General features: G+C 50.4%; 6 protein-coding genes across 6 annotated transcripts, besides 3 other annotated features; 4 read left to right on the forward strand and 2 right to left on the reverse strand.

The window, feature by feature from the left end:
* Positions 1–1714: 1714 nt before the first annotated feature.
* Positions 1715–4780, reverse strand: PODANS_6_3270 (uncharacterized protein; the record flags this gene model as incomplete). The annotated part of the gene is made up of 4 exons (XM_001910131.1): positions 1715–1818; positions 1878–2979; positions 3072–4704; positions 4767–4780. 4 exons carry the CDS (start codon positions 4778–4780, stop codon positions 1715–1717), a joined length of 2853 nt encoding a protein of 950 aa, XP_001910166.1.
* An 818-nt stretch (positions 4781–5598) lies between these two features.
* Positions 5599–6645, forward strand: PODANS_6_3260 (uncharacterized protein; the record flags this gene model as incomplete). The annotated part of the gene is made up of 3 exons (XM_001910132.1): positions 5599–5734; positions 5855–6356; positions 6414–6645. 3 exons carry the CDS (start codon positions 5599–5601, stop codon positions 6643–6645), a joined length of 870 nt encoding a protein of 289 aa, XP_001910167.1.
* A 466-nt stretch (positions 6646–7111) lies between these two features.
* PODANS_6_3250 (uncharacterized protein) lies at positions 7112–7790 on the forward strand (the record flags this gene model as incomplete). The annotated part of the gene is made up of 2 exons (XM_001910133.1): positions 7112–7191; positions 7265–7790. 2 exons carry the CDS (start codon positions 7112–7114, stop codon positions 7788–7790), a joined length of 606 nt encoding a protein of 201 aa, XP_001910168.1.
* A 345-nt stretch (positions 7791–8135) lies between these two features.
* On the reverse strand, positions 8136–9303 carry PODANS_6_3240 (uncharacterized protein; the record flags this gene model as incomplete). The annotated part of the gene is made up of 2 exons (XM_001910134.1): positions 8136–8581; positions 8841–9303. 2 exons carry the CDS (start codon positions 9301–9303, stop codon positions 8136–8138), a joined length of 909 nt encoding a protein of 302 aa, XP_001910169.1.
* Positions 9304–10096: 793 nt separating this feature from the next.
* On the forward strand, positions 10097–11298 carry PODANS_6_3220 (uncharacterized protein; the record flags this gene model as incomplete). Its single annotated transcript, XM_001910135.1, has 2 exons — positions 10097–10312; positions 10372–11298. The coding sequence occupies 2 exons, from the start codon at positions 10097–10099 to the stop codon at positions 11296–11298; spliced, it is 1143 nt and encodes a 380-aa protein (XP_001910170.1).
* A 629-nt stretch (positions 11299–11927) lies between these two features.
* Positions 11928–12853, forward strand: PODANS_6_3210 (uncharacterized protein; the record flags this gene model as incomplete). The annotated part of the gene is made up of 3 exons (XM_001910136.1): positions 11928–12462; positions 12573–12713; positions 12783–12853. The coding sequence occupies 3 exons, from the start codon at positions 11928–11930 to the stop codon at positions 12851–12853; spliced, it is 747 nt and encodes a 248-aa protein (XP_001910171.1).
* Positions 12854–14322: 1469 nt separating this feature from the next.
* Positions 14323–14632: a long terminal repeat (LTR crapaud).
* A 1-nt stretch (position 14633) lies between these two features.
* Positions 14634–15790: a repeat region (transposon crapaud).
* A 5-nt stretch (positions 15791–15795) lies between these two features.
* Positions 15796–16342: a repeat region (LTR hyla copie 84).
* Positions 16343–16799: the final 457 nt, after the last annotated feature.

Genomic DNA, 16799 nt, shown 5'->3' on the forward strand with positions numbered 1-16799 from the left:
TCTGGGCTTGGAGAAGAGGAAAAGCTTTGCTCTAATGACGAGGTAGTTACAAAAAACCATTGGAAGCTGAGATAAATCCCTACCGAACCTCCCTTGCATGATCGAGATGCAAGCATTTTGCTGTCAGAAACCCACAATCCACCCATCTTTTGAACCATCCAAAGTTCCTGCAGTCCGAAATACTCGTCGGTTCAACCCATCATCATACAATGCCATTATATACCAACCATCATCATCATCGTCATGCCCACCCACCCACTACCTCCTATGACTACTCGATCTCCTCACCTCCACCACCCTAGCATCGCCCCCAGCAAACCTCTCCGGATCAACCTCCCTATACCCACTACTCCTCCTCTCCTGACTCCGAATCCTACTCCTCTCCCTCCTCCTCCCCCCGCCTCTCACCGGTGAATGCTCCTCAATAACAACAACCTCATCCTCCACCGTCCCCGTATCATCATCACTAACTTCCACCACCCTCCTCACCCCTCCCCCTCCCCCCCCTAGAATAACTCCTCCTCCTCTCCTCGAGAATCACACTCTCCATCCCACCCCCCGTCCGCTCCTCCACAATCACCGGTCCCCTAGACTGCTCCCTCGTCGTCCTCGTAATCTCAATATCCCTCGTCCTCCTCCTCTCCCCCCGCGAATGCGCCCGGTGGTGGTGCGACTTGCGTGTAACGACCGACGCCGTCCCCTCAGTTGTGGAGTCCACATTGCCCAATGTTAATGCACGTGTAGAACAGGTAGAGAACCAAGCAAAACCCAGCGACAGAACCGAGGACGATGCCCGCGATGGCGCCGGGGGTGAGGGAGGTGTACAGCGCGCCGTAGGAGGCGGGGATCGTGTCGGTGGGAGTTTGTCGTGAGACGAAAAGGAGCAGCGATCGAGCGCGAAGGAGGAGTGAGGACGATGCTTGGGATGGTGATGTTGGCGGTGGTGGTGGTGGTGGTGGTATTGGCGCCATTGCCGCGCTTTCTCTGTACAGCGCTGATGATATTCCGCTCGTTCGGTGGGTGGTATCTGAGTCGTTTGTCGCGACGAACACACGGTCGGTTATGTCGGCCGGCTCGCAAGTCTCCTCAGGTCGCGCGCACAAGTCTTGAAGAAATTGCGGGGGTGGTGTCGCGTCCCAACTGGCAATGTCCTCGTCCGTGAAGCAAGAGCTGATGTATCGTCTGTTTCTTTCAAGCCAAAATCTCGGCGCAACTGGTCGATTTCTCGTATGAGTTCTCGACGCGATTGACAGAAAATGAAAATCAAGGGTCCAGCGTCTACAGCACGCAAGCACCAACGTCAGCCTCGAAGCGCGCGACGTTCTCCAAGCTGATTGGATAATGTAACTCCATGTAAGCTGCCCAGCTTGATGGACTCTGGGATCGCGGTTAGAAAGTTGGCTATATCAGCTTCAATCGTTCTGGTGCCTGACTGACCCCCCTCGACAAACACGTCCAGGAGGATGTTATTTACAGAATTCCCGCTGCCTGTTGGTTTCATGAAGAAATGCGCCAGTCATCTCAAGTCCGAGTGGAACCTCAATTGCGGCGCAGACATCCCCGCCATTAACGGGAGGTTGGGGATTGGTCCACTTCCTGAGCCTTACAGAAATCTTGGCGATGGGATGGAAGGGGTCCCTTGTGGTGATCACTCTTATGAAGATGTCTCTACACTACACAACGCTTGCTTGCCATACCTATATATGCCTTCATCTTACACAAAGCCGCGGATACCTCTAATAGTGCCCATCTTCTTCTCCTTTTCCGGCTTCTCTTCCTTCTTCTCCTTTTTGTCCTTCTTCGTATTTTGGACGCCGCCTGTAAACATGATAAGCATAGGCATGTCGAAACTTACAAGGCAAGGAAATATCAGTTACCTCTCCCGAAGTACCGCTCTATTTGCGGGCTCGTCTTGCCTGATCTTGACGTCTCGTGTCGTCCGGGTGGCGTCGATGGGCGATTAGGGGGAAGTACTGAACCAAGGGAACTCGAAAGCGGCTCTAACGGTGGCGTGGCGTTATGCGACCCTTCAAATCCATCTGAATCTGCGATTACACGAGGAGACCGAAGACGACCCATGGCAGGACTCCCGGAACCTTGGTCGAGCCTACCATCAGCCACCGCCGACGTCGGCGTCGCGATTGGTCTCCCGCTCCGTTCCGTCTGCTCGCACTGCATGTCCAGCAGTGACGCCTTAAGTACTGTGTATTTTCTCGTGAGTGCCCCATACTGTTTTTGGAGATCAGTGTTCTTCGCTCGTGCTGCTGCCAGAGCACCTTCGTACGCCGCCACAATCTCTTTGGACGATGTCTGTTGCTTGATTTGGAGTGCTTTACCCAGTTCAGACTTCAGGCCATCGATTTCGGTCTGATAATGACGTCTTTGCTTCTCCAACTGCTCTTCCCGCGCCGCAAGTTCTTTGGATAGCTGCTCAGCTTTGGCCTCAGCAGCGGCTGCTTCCTGCACGGCTAGCTGCATCTTGACCTCTTTACCGTGGAACAGGTGCTCCGTAGCGGAAAGACGAGAAATTTCCGCCTTGAGCTTCTCAATCATGGCTGTGCTGATATCAACGGCCTCTAGGTTCTGCTCCGACTCCAACCTCTTCTTTTCCGCCTCGTCCACAATCCGCCGCAGACTTGCAATTTCGCCCCGCGCCTTTTCCAGCTGCTGTCTGAGTTCGGCCTCCTCCAAAACCCACTTCTTCTGTTCCTCGCGGAGAACCTTGAGCTTATTAGACAGAGAGTCTTCCCACTTCTTGGACATATTGCGACGGTTGTCGAACTCCTTTTTGTTCTGGGCTTCGCTCCTCTTCGCCTCGTCCAAACGCTGTTTCAAACTACGATTAGCCATTACGAGGTTCTGAGTCTCGGCCTCTGTCGCTGCCTCCCTGACTTGTTTCCGGCGCAGCTCTCCCATGTGCATCATGTGCTGCTGCTTGATGAACCTCTCATACTGAAGGTCATTGAGCAGAAGTAGACGCTCATGATGCAGCATAGCAGCTTGCTCAGCCAAGTCCCCGCTGGTTTGTCCCCCCTGCGGCAATGTGTGCGTGGTTGAGGGCAGGAACGGACTTTTTTCTCCCGCTTGTTCTGCGGGCTCAGTATCAAAGATGGCACGCTGTCGCTGTTGAGAGACTGGTGGAGGCCTGATTTGATGACCTTGTTGGAATGTATCAAATCCTGAAGACGACTGTGGGATGCTGACGGAGCAAGTTGCGGTGGCAATGTCGGGCTATCACCACCGCCTCGACTTCTAGGTTCTGGTGTATTGTATCCAGAAGGTGACGAATGACTTAATTGCGAGCCAGGTCGATCAAGCACCAGCGACGGAAGTGCCATTGACTGGGATAAAGAGTCGACAACCGGGCTACTCAAGAGGGCAAACTCCCGGCTGTCTAGTTCCTGGCCCTCGCTGAGCACGGAGGCCGGCACTCCTGGAAGTGATGTATCAGTTTGGATATTGACGGGCGACGGACCTGGCTCAATTTGCAACGCCGTACAGTCAGCTAGGACTTCGTCGGCTTCGCTCCTGATCCAGCGACTCAAATCCGTCTTTTCTGATTCGATGGTGAGATTGTAAAAGTTGGGATGCAAAAGATGCATCTTTCTGAACCGCTCTGACCTGTCTCGGATTTCCATCGCCTGAACATCGATATCCTCAGGATTGTTGGCATGTCGGAGATACCTTTGAGGCTTCCTGATGTAGTCTAGGAAGTTGATCGGGTACAAGCCATAGAGCAGGCTGAAATAGTTCTTGAGGTAATGTATGGTGCTTCCGTCAAAATCTGGGTCCATTAGAACCTTCTCCCACGGCATCGTGGCCCATGGGCCGTCTTTTCCCTCGCCCATCTCGGTATGCTGTTGTGTAAACAGCGAGTCTCTGTCCCAGAACAGAAGCCTTGCGTAGATGTTGAAGAGTGTTGGGAGATATTGGACAAGAGCGCTGGGTATAAACGGCATGATCATGTTGAGCGAAAGAAGAGCAATCGTAACAGTGTTGGTAGACTCATCGCGCTGTAGCGATTGCAGGATACTCTGGAAGAGAGGTGTTTGTAGAATTTGATGCAGATGTGGTGGCCCGCACGAGACGAAATGTATTAAGAGACTCAGCGTCGCATTGCGATCATCTTTTCTGAGCACGAAGTCGTTCAAGACTGTCATGAAGCCCTTGGGGTCTCGCTTGCCAAAAGCCACCAGAGCATCCTTGATCATCCTCTCTTTGAGTTCGGCTGCTGGACCAAAGCTGGATTCAGACTGAACAATCTCCAGCCAGCGAGCCAGCAGGCGACTAACCAGCGGGAGCATCTGGCCCGAACTCCATGCCTCGGGGTCATCGTGCTCGTCCGTCGAGAGCAAATCAAGGGTATGTTCGAGTACCTCTCGGGCCAGTCCTCTTTCTGAGGCCACATGCTCGAGAACCGGATCCAGAAGCTTGTCCCACCATTTGAATATGCGAGAGGGTGTTCGAAGGACTGGACGCAGCTCTCGTAAAATGACAAGAAAAGCAGCATATCGCTCCGGACGATCCCGCACTATCTTTTCCCAGATAGTGGCCAGTTCATCGTTCAGCTTGTCTCCCGAGGTCTCTTCAGACTTCTCATGTTTATCGAGGTAGCTGGTGATGATAGCATTGACTTCTGAGGGCAACGGCAGACTGGGTGACTGGAGATAGGCCGTGAGGCCTTTGACGAGGTCCTTTGAAGATCTGTGCGGGGGATTAGCAACAGCTCCAGTTTATTCATACTCAGAGTAGCAAGCAAGGCCTACCCGGATGAAGTCATCCTGATCGACACTACGAATGGCGCATCGGGGGACTGGATGAAGTTGGAGAGCCCCGCTCGGGAGCGGAAGCGAGGCGAAGCTCAGGAGAGAAGTGACGTGCGCGGCACCGGGACCTTATGACCGCCTGACAGTGCGCCGTTCCAGAAAGGGCCGGAGGTATGAGGGGTCCAGCGTAGTCCCCGGCAGGCTGCTCGGGGTTTATGGCGTTATGGGGTTATGTGATACAACTGGATGTCTGGACGTACGAGGTCGATGGCGTTGCTCAGATGATTCGTCGTGGAAAAAAGGCTGCCAAGAGCTCGCTGCCCCCGGTTGCGCTAGAGTGATTGGCCCCACCTCGTGACCCGACTCCAGCTTGACTTGCATGGTCAGTGCTGGCTTTCCCTGTTCTTTCAGCGGCAGCACCACTCGAACCCCGCATTTTAAAACGCCAAAGTGGGGCGCATCGGCGGGAACTTAGTGGGCTGCTGCCCGCCGCCGAATCGTCTGATGCATGGTGTGAGAGGAACCAGGCCCCTCTTTGGCGGGGCTGTCTTTGAGAGCTCTCTCGTGACTGATCCAATGCGGCCCTCCAATGACTGTCCCGACAGGCAAGCTCGAGGCACAAAACCCAGACTTCTCCCAGCTTGTTCACCCATTCCTCTGTTTTCTACCCATCTTTTTCATCGCTGATTCCATCAATTGAGTCTCTCCATCTCCGGTTTGGTCTGTACACTCCCAGGCAAACCACCACTTACACCTACACCAAGCACACCACTGGTCTACAACCACCACTCACCCACCACCCCTCCAACCCCAATTCCAACAGTTGCCAAAGATGGCCCACAAGGAGTCCGCAGTGGCAGACGAGCCAATTGATGTGCTCTTTGCCCTGCACGACAAGTTCAACCTCATGGACTTCGCTGGTCCCCTCGAGGTCTTGACCACGGCCTTGCACGATCAATCTGATCCTGGTAAGTCATTGTGTCCTGATTTGAGGCCAGGTTGGCACCACCACCGGCTTCTTTCATACCCCGCGTTTTGGTTCCTTTGACAGCTGGAAGCTTCCCGGCTAACCGGACCCCGACCTACAGCTTCCAAGGCCTTCGAGGTCACCATTGCTGGTGGCAGTCCCACAGTCATCTCCGAGCAGGGAGTCTCCGTCCAAACCCAGATCAACTGGAAGGACGCTAAGGAGCGTCTTAATGACTTCGACGTCCTTGTCGTCATCGGCGGCGGCACCGATGCAGTTTTGAAGAGCAAGGGCGAGCCCCTTGATCTCATCACTGCCTACTCGGAGCTTCAGAAGAGCGATCCCACCCGCGAGCGGACACTCCTGTCTATTTGCACCGGTTCACTCTTCCTTGCCCAGCAGGGCATTCTTGCTGGCCTTTCTGCCACCACTCATCCCGACTATATTACCAAGCTCGAGATCTTGTGCAGCCAAGCTGCCACCCGCGACTTGGGCGAGCGCACCGACGTTGTCGATGACGCCCGCTACGTCGTGAACAACCTTCGGTTCGAACTCGGAGACGAGGACGAGAACCCCTACATCCGTCGAAAGTCGGATGCTGGCAGACGCCCCTCGAATGCCCGGTATGTTCCACTGACATGACTGTCTGACGAGTAGCACATACTGACTCACCATTGCAGAAAGGGATCCATTTCGTTCAAGGGCGCCACACGCAGAGAGTCCATTGCTCGGCGCGCATCCATGCGCCTAGGAGGTCTCCGAGTCATTACGAGTGGGGGAGTGGCCGCTGGCCTGGATGCAACTTTGTATCTGGTCAGCGTTATGGTGACTGAGGAGTCGGCCAACCAGGTCGCCCAGTTCATGCAGTTGACCTGGACCAAGGGTATTGTTGTCGACGGCCTTGATGTGTAAGTTTAGTAGTGTGATATTAGCGATATGGGTATTTGGGCAAGGGATCTGGCGTTTTTGATGAGATAACGAATGAAATGAAAACAATATTCACCTCTTCTAAGAATTGGAACCGCTCTCTATCCTGTGAAACGCCCAATGAAGTAATTGAGTACGTAACGTGTCCCTGACAGCTCAAGAGCTTGGTGTTGTGGTAACGCTGTCGTTGAGAGATCGATGACAGGTGTGGGGTAATGCCCGTAGACACTCTTGGCATTACTATGGACCCACCTGCGAGTTGAGGTCCTGGTCACTCAACCCTGGTCGAAATCGCCTGGATTGGCAGCTGGCAGCGGGCCGTCAACAGCGTCTTTCAATCGCTGGAAAATCTAACTGGAGCCATCATCACGATACCAGATCCCGACAGCGAGTTGCCATTTCAGGACGGCGGTAGACCCAGCGCAAAGCTACCCGTCACTTCTCACCCACCATGTCGTCAATGAACTCATTACCGCGGATCGCGGAGCCTGTACAGCGGTGGAAGAGGTTCGGTGAGAAGCAATTGTTTCTGTAAGCAACCAGCCCACCTTTTCTTCTCGAGGACATCTCGGAGCTAACCTGCTCTCTTACTCTCCCCGCCCAGACCAAACCACGTAGTCGCCCTCCTCCGCCCCAAGCCCAAACAGTCCCCCCACCTCGCCACCTTTGCCGTCCCCCTGCAGTTCAACAAGCTCGATCTTCGGGACTATCTTCACCATGCTTACGGCGTCGAGACGACGGCTATCCGCTCGTTCATCAACCAGCCCAAACCCGAGAGGAAGAACAAGACTGGGCCTTGGTATCGGCCCAGGGCGCAGAAGATGATGATTGCCGAGCTGGTCAAGCCGTTTGTGTGGCCGGAGCCGGTGAAGGATGAGGAGGCTCTCAAGCCGTGGGATCATGCGATGTACCAGAAGCTGCAGAAGGATAGGAGGGCGCAGGAGAAGAAGCAGAAGGACCCGAAGAAGGTGCCGTTGAGGAACAAGTTTGCGGTGCCGGATGATGTGAAGAGTGTGAGTCAGCAGGCGAGGGAGTTGTTGAGGAAGGCGAAAGGGTTGAAGGTCAAGGAGAAGGGGTTGAAGGTGGAGGGGAAGGAGGAGGGGGAAAAGGGGGAGGTGAAGGATGAATAAGGGGGGTTGGACTTGTTCAGGCGTAAATGGGATGTGCTTGGGGCGAGGTAAATACGCGGAAGTGCAGTTCTGAGAAAGAATGGTCAGGCTGAAGTGGTCGGCTTAGTTCGGCTGTCACTGCTGCTTGGATAAGGGGGCTCAAACGCTAGAAATGAGCAGAGCCAAGGAGAGATACTTGGCAAGTGTATTATATGCTCATGGACGCAAATACATGTACAATCATGACCAATGCTGGATTCTCCCGCTCTACATCAACCTGGTTGAACAATTTGACTTAGGTTTCCTGCTATATCTTCTTCCAATCGTGCAGAACCCGCCGTCTTTTCCTCTCTGTTTTCTTGCAGATCACCCTCCGTGCCCAACAACCTCTTCTCCTTCTACCACTTCTTCCTGAGCCCAATACTCTCCCCCCTGAAACTTCATTACCTCATCCATCCACCCCCACCAACCCGCCGTCAAGTTCCGTGCAAACATCTCCAACGCTGTATACCCCCTAGGTAACACCTCCTCAAACACCCTCTTTAAATTCGGCTTGCGAGAGTGAATATCGGGCACAGAGACAATAACCTTATTCTTCACACCACCAGCCCCTGCACAAGCCCCTTTTTTCCTCGCAATCAACAACCGCTCATAAGGCTTCCGCCATTGACTCCCCAGACTGACAATCGGCTCCCCACGAGACGTGACTTTGACCCAGGTCCATTCTGCCACTAGCTCAATACCCCAGTTGTAGGGGAAAATGTCGTTGAGGAGGAGGGTGGTGAAGCGGGGGGAGTTGGTGACCCATACTGCTACGAGTCCGTCAGGGGAGAGGAGGGTGGTTATTTGGAAGGAGGACAGGAGGGAGTGGGTGGAGGAGAGAGAGGGGAGGGGGGTGTAGGCGGCGGGGCTGGAGCGTTTGCGTTTTGCGGAGCGGTTGGGCCAGGGGGGGGGGAGGAGGATGAGGGAGAAGGTTTGGGAGAGGGGGGGGGGGGGGCCGGTGAGTGGGTGGGCGGTTGGGCCCCCCGTAAGGAGAGTCTGGGTTATCGACTTGGTTGGTGGGGATTATACTGTGATCTTCGGTTGCTTTGGGAGGGGGATTTGGTTCTGTGGGTGTTGATGTGCTCTTGGGCGGCGCTGCTGTTTCTTCCGGTTGCGTGGCTATCTGCTTTGACTCAACCGGGGCTGGTGGCTTTGAAGTGAGGCGTGGTAGACACCAGGGCCCTTGATAGGATGTGCTTATCTCATCGAGTGCTGACTTAACGGATGCCATGGTCATGAGCTCGGCTATCTGAGCTGCGGGTGAGATGGCTGGTTGAGCATAATCACTGGACTTCGGCTCCGGAGTTACGAAGGGTTGTTCTGGTGCCGGCGAACAAATCAACCTCCGGAATGGTGCAGTTGTGTCTGGTGGCTCATGGCCAGGTAGCATCTGTTTATCGGAAAGATACTGGGCTTCTTCAATCGACCGGGGGAGGTCGAGTAGGACCACCGTTTTGGCCTCGTTCTGCCAGAGAATGCTGGATTCAGGCATGGTTTCGATAGTGTTCAATCCATCCCATACATGGACATTATTCTCAAGGCAGGCTATTCAATGGCTCAGGTATTTTGATTGGTCCTTAACATCTAGTCAGTGATTTGCAATGAGACTATGGAATTTGTAACAATTCATTCCGCTTACAAGGTCTTATATAGACTATTCACGCATCAACTGCCATGGTAGCACTTATCTTCGCAGTATATGATGCCCTCGTGACCAACTCGTGACCGTGAATGTGGATATATCGATAACAACCTTGTCAGCGTCGTCAAAAGAGGGTACCATGTGGGCTTCTAGAAATCCCAGAATGGCATAGTGTCAAACCTGATTTACTTGGGCGGCCGCTGGTTGGCCCGTTCTCAGGCACTGGGCCCCTAGTTCAGGCGGGTTGGTCAGGTGGGAGGATTCGGCAATCCTCGGCTATGCGGGGTGGCACTGGAGGGCTTGCGGTTCTAAAGCTTAAAGAGTCTGCGGAGAAGACGGAAATGACGTTTGGCTGTTGCATTCCCGGCTTTCGAGAGCGTTTTCTTTGCTCCATCTTCTGAATCGCATTCACAGCAAAACATTACGTACTTGACGATAGACCTATAACTCACTTCCAACTCGTATCTGGACCGTCGCCGAATATATACCTTTTCTCGACGACCACAGAATACAACAGAAAGACATTTTAACTCGCAATGCGCCAGTAACGCAGAGCGTCCGTCCCAATATTCCCCTCCCCGAATCTACCTGTCGCGATATTCCGCTACACCAGTCCGCTGAAGCGGGCAACCCCCGGGCCCTCATGAGCCATGCCTCCATGCCGGGGGTCTCGTCGCCTCAAATAGGGCGAGACACTACCCGTGCAGCCCGGCCAAATGCTACAGCACTGCCGGCTAAGGATCCAGCAGTATGCCCTACAGACGACGAGGCCCAGGTGCCGAGGAAGCCTCCTAAGAACAAGCGGAGCTTGGATTATGTCTGGCGATCTGGAGTCGCAGGTGGTCTGGCAGGATGCGCGGTAGGTTCTTGCCTCGGACTCAGGTACGAACATTGTACGGTTGACTAACATAACCATAGGCCAAGACTGTTGTTGCGCCGCTCGACCGAGTGAAGATTCTTTTCCAGTCTCATAACCCACACTTCATCAAATACACGGGATCATGGCTTGGTGTGTCGGAGGCCATGAAGGCCATCTACCAGCAGGACGGACCAACAGGCCTTTTTAGAGGCCACTCAGCGACACTTTTGAGAATTTTCCCCTACGCAGCCATCAAGTTCCTGGCCTACGAACAAATACGAGCTATTGTCATTCCGAACAAGGAGCACGAAACGCCATTCCGACGACTTATCAGCGGGTCTTTGGCAGGTGTCACCTCAGTTTTCTTCACATATCCACTAGAAGTTATTCGAGTACGGCTGGCTTTCGAGACGAAGAAGGACAGCAGATCATCACTACGCTCAATATGCAAGCAGATATATGGTGAACAACAAAAACCGCGCACTGTGGCTGGCCCTCTCGGCGAGCCTCTGCCAGTTGCGCCTGCTAGGCATGGGCTGACCAACTTTTACCGTGGATTCTCCCCAACGCTCCTGGGCATGCTGCCCTACGCTGGCATGTCTTTCCTGACACACGACACGGCCGGCGACCTTCTTCGTCACCCAGAAATTGCGAAGTGGACTACACTGCCACAACCTGAGAATGCGCCCGCCGGGAAAGCAGCGCCTTTGCGGTCTTGGGCTGAGCTATTCGCGGGTGGCGTGGCCGGTCTGGTTTCTCAAACGGCGTCCTACCCGTTGGAAGTTATTAGGCGGCGGATGCAAGTTGGTGGAGCGGTCGGCGATGGCCACAGAATGCGCATCGGCGAGACAGCTGGGATAATTATGAGAGAGCGCGGACTGAGAGGTTTCTTTGTGGGCTTGACCATTGGTTACGCCAAGGTGGTCCCCTTGGTGGCGGCGAGTTTCTACACGTACGAAAGACTAAAGACATGGTTCGGCATTTAGAATTTCTTGGGGTTCCTCTGGTTCTTGTTTTGTTTGCAAGCAAGCACAAGATAGGCGTTTGGGGTTGGCAGGCAGATTTCTTTTGTATATACAAAATCTTGGGTTTGAGGGGTTGTCTTTTTCGGGGTGGGCCGGCTCGAGCTGGTTTGAGATACTTGGTCGAGGCTAAACAGGAAGTTCATTTGGTTACTAGCATCATAGTGGACCGTCGTTGGGGCGGGTAGAAGCAATATGAATGTATCATGGCTATCTTGATCTGCTACCTTTCAAAATTGAGCTCTTGGATCCAGCTTGACGCTTACCATGGCCGGCGACGAGCCATCTCCTGACAACGGGGTTTAGGGTCTCGATGGTGTAGTACGAACTACCGATGGACATCGACGGCGTGACATGGCACCGAGGCAGAATCATGTCACTTTCAGCAGTAGGTGGAATACCCGCGAGGAAACCATATCAACCGGCACACCTGCGTGACTCGACATTCGCGGGATTAAATCACTCCGTGACGGCGTTCCAGAAAAATATAACATTCAAACCATCATCTTCTTCAACTATCACCGCTCATCAAGCAATAGCTTATCCGTCTCGATCTCTACCCCTTCAGTCACCACTCACCAACATTGCCCACCATGGCCTCCACCCAGAACCAAAACCAAGGACAAGACCGCCCCATCATCAAGGCCCATTCCGCTCCCGAGAACCACAACCAACACGTCAAAGACCCCCTCGCCCACTTCAATGCCATCCCCCCCCTCGCCAAAATGCTCTCCGATCCCGCCCTCCTCAGCACCCAAGTCGTCGACCGCCGCCCCTTGCCCTCGGGTGAGAGCAACTTTGTTCGCAAGGTGATGAACTCTGGCACCACCGTCAAGGCGTGCGTGACATTCTTCCGGATGCTGCAGCCCCCTGCTTCAATGGTCAAGAAAGCTCAGGCTGCCGGGGCAAAGGGGGAGTTGATCCCCATGGAGGAGATCACCAAATCCAAAGCGATGCTGCAGGGGGGTGGGGCGCAGGACGGGGAGGATATGAAGAACCCGTTTTTGCTGTTTAGTGCGCTGGTGGATTTAGGGGAGGATCTTTGTGGTTATGCGGGGACGATGCATGGGGGCTTGTTTGCGGTGCTGATGGACGAGGTTATGGGGACGGCGGCCAATTTTCAGAGTGGTAAGTTTTTTGAGTTTTTTTCCCCTTTTGCTATATCATTCCAGCTGCTCCGCGGTTGAGGGAGGGGTTGGGATTCTTGGGGCAGGATGCTGACGGGACTATGTTGACAGAGCACGGCGCCTATACTGTCCAGTTCAACACCAACCTTCAGAAGGCGATCAAGTTGCCCATGGTGGTTGTTATCAGGGGGAGGGTGGTCAAGAAGGCTGGACGGAAGATCATGGTTAGGGGGTGTATTGAGGATCAGAATGGTTAGTTGTTGAGATTGGTTGCTGTATCCCTATGTGATCATGGAGTATGACTAACGCAATATTGAACAGGCAATATCATGGCTGAGGGCGATGGTCTCTGGATCCAGATGGATAAGAACGTGGGCAGGAGTCAGTTGTAGATGTTGCTCTTGGCAAGTTGTTTGTAGGCAATAGAGGAGGAAGGTGATATAATAATCTGAAACTTAACCCGGACTTTCTCCTCGAGAAGACCAATAGTTGGAAGCTCTTTCCAACGGCCAATGATGACGTGAAGTGAGAATGGCAAACCTGAGAGACCGGAGCTGGAAGGCGTATCTCACCATTGGAGTTCAAACTTTTTTTCTTGTTTTTTATTTTTTTCTTTTTTTTACACGAGAGGGGGGCAGACTTTCAGAACTCAACCAACCAAACATTTCTAACATCAACTCACCTCTTCTGCATGCACTTGCTTGAACATTATTTCGTTCTTGATCGTCACTTTACCCACAAACACTGTAGGTTATCATTTCATGGCTCTAGATGGCATAACAAAACAAACGGACTAACCAACCAATCAATCGTGCTATAGGAAGTCCAGGAGAAAATTACCAGAATGTCCAAACCCGACTTATTACCCCTACGCCAAAGGAGGGAAGAACCTTTCAACGCCGCCCGTCGCCGGAACTTCTAGAGCAGCCGCTTTTACATGATAACCGAGGACGCCTTCGCGAAGATGGTGAAGGACATGCAGTCATCTTCGACTCACATCGATTTGGCTGCCCTCTTTTGCCTGGGTCGCGTGTCACGGGATTTCCGATACACGGTTCTCAATGTTCTAGACATTGGCGGTTTTGACGCCTCGTGGTTGGAGGGAGTTCAAATGGTGCAAGAGAATACCGCAACGTAATACACAACGAAGAGAATGATACGGATTTTGCTACTGAAAGGTAGGTTCTTTGCCAAGAAATACCCGAACATGCAGGCCTTGGGCGGAGGGGAGGTTTTGAGACAAGGAAGAGCTTTGGGAGAGGGGGAGGCAAAACATGATGTGGGCTCCGTCCTTTCAGAAGCGGGCTCCCTCCTTTCAGCAGTGGGCTCCCTCCTTTTCGAAATGGGCTCTCTCCTTTTAGAGGCGGGCGCCCACCTTTTAGCCTTGTTTTACATTTTGCCTTTTCTTTGTTTTTTCCTACCTTTTACTCAAAGAGGAGAGAGGGAGGCACAACATGAGCTTGAACAAGAAGGGGGAGAGAGGGAGGCAGGGGATCGTGGAAAGTAAGAGTGTCATCCTACCTTGACCTCAACATCGGCTCAATGTGCCCGGAGCCAGGCCTGCCCCTGCACGACACTGTGCAGGGTGCAGAGCGATATATGTATTTCTGATCAGCGAGAAAGGACATCAATTCCAAGTTTGCTTAGTTATGATACACTCACCTCGTAAGATAAGCATTAAGCCCTAGAAAATAGTTAACAGGCCTTTAAAGAGGATTGGCAGGTGTTAAAGATAGCCAAAAAGCATTGAAAGATGTTTAAAAGGTCTACTGACTTTCATTTAAAGTATGTTTTACGATATAATAAGTATTGACTTATGTTGTGTGGTCCGTTGGCATGGGTTCAATCACCAGGCAATATATGTGACGAACCCCTGTACAGAACCTCTGAAAGGGATACGGGTTGAAGGTAACTTCTGATAATTAGTTTGGTGTAGTTAAATAGTGCATAATAAGATATCTTAATGTAAACATAAGATACCGTGAATATAATTGTGAATTATATACTGCGGAACTATCTATCTATATTAGCTAGTTCCTCCGTATATATAGATTTATTTATTACTATTATTATTAATAATAATATCGATTATTATTCGTCGTTTATTAAAGGCTAATAATAATCGTGATTATTACTTTTAGCGCTAATAATAATCTGACTTCCCTACTTTTTTGTTTTTAATAGTTAGACGGGTCGCGCCCCGCGTTCCCTACTTATATTAGGTCCGTAATATAATGCCCTTCCTTTAGGCTAACGTCCCGTTAATTTAATTATCGATTATATATATTCTTTTCGTTTCCTTTTTCTTTTTCGTAAGTCTTTCACTCTTATCCTTTAATAGCCTAATTAACGCTATATTTATAATAAAACCTTTATTATTGTTTATATAGTACTGTACTAAATTTATTTAAAATATTATTAAAAATAGTTTCTTCGTTATACTTTATTTATAATATAACTTATAAGGATTAATTTACTATATAATAAATAAAGTAAAACGTTATAAAGCTTACGTATATTATAGTCGTTTATATAATAGTTCCGGTATCCCTATTTTATTACGTAAATCTCTTATTACTTTTTTTTTCTTTATTAATCTTCTTTAATAAATAAAATTATGCGAGAGTAACGTTATTTATAGGAGGAAGAGAAACGTACCGAGACTTTTCTAATCGAGTATTAATAAAAAACTTTTAAAGCTTTAGTTCGTTTATCGTAAGTCCGTCACTAACGCGAATTTCTTATAAATAAGAGAGCCGTTATAGTTGCTCGTAGCCTCTTCTCTCTCGATAAGTTAAAAGCTGCCGAACGTACCGAATAGGAGGGAGTTACGCGGGCCGCGTAGGCCATCCCGTCGTCTAACGACGCTCCTCCTTCTAATCCTACTCCTCCGGGTCCTTCCGACTTCTCTTTTTTAGATCCTTCCTTAGGCTTCGACTAGCTACCTAACCTTTCTTTGGATCCGGGTACGGCTAATCCTTCTTTCCTAATTCCGCTAGGTGCCGTTAAAGGTACGCCTTCCACTTCCTAAAGTAATTAAAACGCGTGACCCTACTTATATTTAGGTCCCCTTATACCTTTTATCTTTATAGTGTAATGAGTAGTATGTCGACTATTACGTTAAAGGTATAGGTTCGATTTTTATTAAGGTTCTTCGGTATTAAGGTTTATATTTATAAACCTCGGTATTAATCTTTTTATTTATTTAGGTAGTTAAAATATATTTATAATTTCTACGAATTATTTATAATCGGGTATTTTAATTAATTAACTAAATACTTTAATTAACCTTTATTAAACTATAAATCTAGTATTTCTTTTATATTATATTCCTTTTGTTAATGTGTGGGTACTACTAAGTGCCCTACTTACTGCTTTATAGATTAATATTATAGTGGGCAGTACTGCTATAAATAGTAATGGAACTTCCCGGCTTGGATCTCTTTAGTATATTCTTTATAAGAGACCCTTAAAGGCTTATAGGGCTACTGTGGCTTAAGGCTTAATTAATGGATACTAAAACCTTTTAAAGTGGCTATAGGCTTACGTAGTAAGTTGCTACAATAGTGTAATTTATAGGGCACCTCTGCTACCGAAGGTTCTATAGATTTCCGTAAGTCTATACTAGACCCACCTAAGCCCACTAAATACCCTAAAGTAATATAGGGGCTTCCAGGGCCTACAGGACCCACAGTAGGCTTACGAAGGCCTATATATAGACCTCTCCTCTCTCCTGTAGAATAGTTCCTTTCTTTCTTTCTTTAAGGGGCAAAAGCTTAAGGCTAAGGCCAAAGGTAATAAAGGCAATTCTTATTCCTTATACCTCACTATATTACAGTGCTTTACCTTCCTTCGGCACTGCGTCTTATCCTCGCTCTTGGGTTTGTGCGTTGTTTCGTTTTCGCTTCGCGGGTTTCTCTTTTGTCTCGTTCTCTTTGGTCTTCTTTGTTCGTCTGTCCGCCGTTTTTTTCTTTTTTTGTCCCCCCCCTTTCTTCCCTCTCCGTTTTTCTGTTTCTTTTCGTCTGGTCCTTCTTTCGGTCTTCTCTCCTTTCCTCTCTTTTCGGTGTCCGGTGTCCTCTGTGTTCTTCCCTTTTTCCTCCCTTTCCCTCTTCTTTTGTTTTTCCCCCTCCTTTTTGTTTTCTCTTTTTTCCCCTTGGTTCGTTTGTGTTTTTTCGGGGGTCGGTTTCCGTGTCGTTTTTTTGTTCCCTTCCCTCCCTTCCCTCCTTCCTTTCCTTCTTCTCTCTTTCTTCCTTCCTTCTGTTCTCCCTTCTTCTCCCGTTTCCTCCTTGGTTCCTCTCTCTTTCTTCTTCTTCTTTTTTTTTCTTTTTCCTTCGTCTC

The sequence above is a fragment of the Podospora anserina genome, chromosome 6, assembly GCF_000226545.1.
Source record: "Podospora anserina S mat+ genomic DNA chromosome 6, supercontig 2".
NCBI lineage: Eukaryota > Fungi > Ascomycota > Sordariomycetes > Sordariales > Podosporaceae > Podospora > Podospora anserina.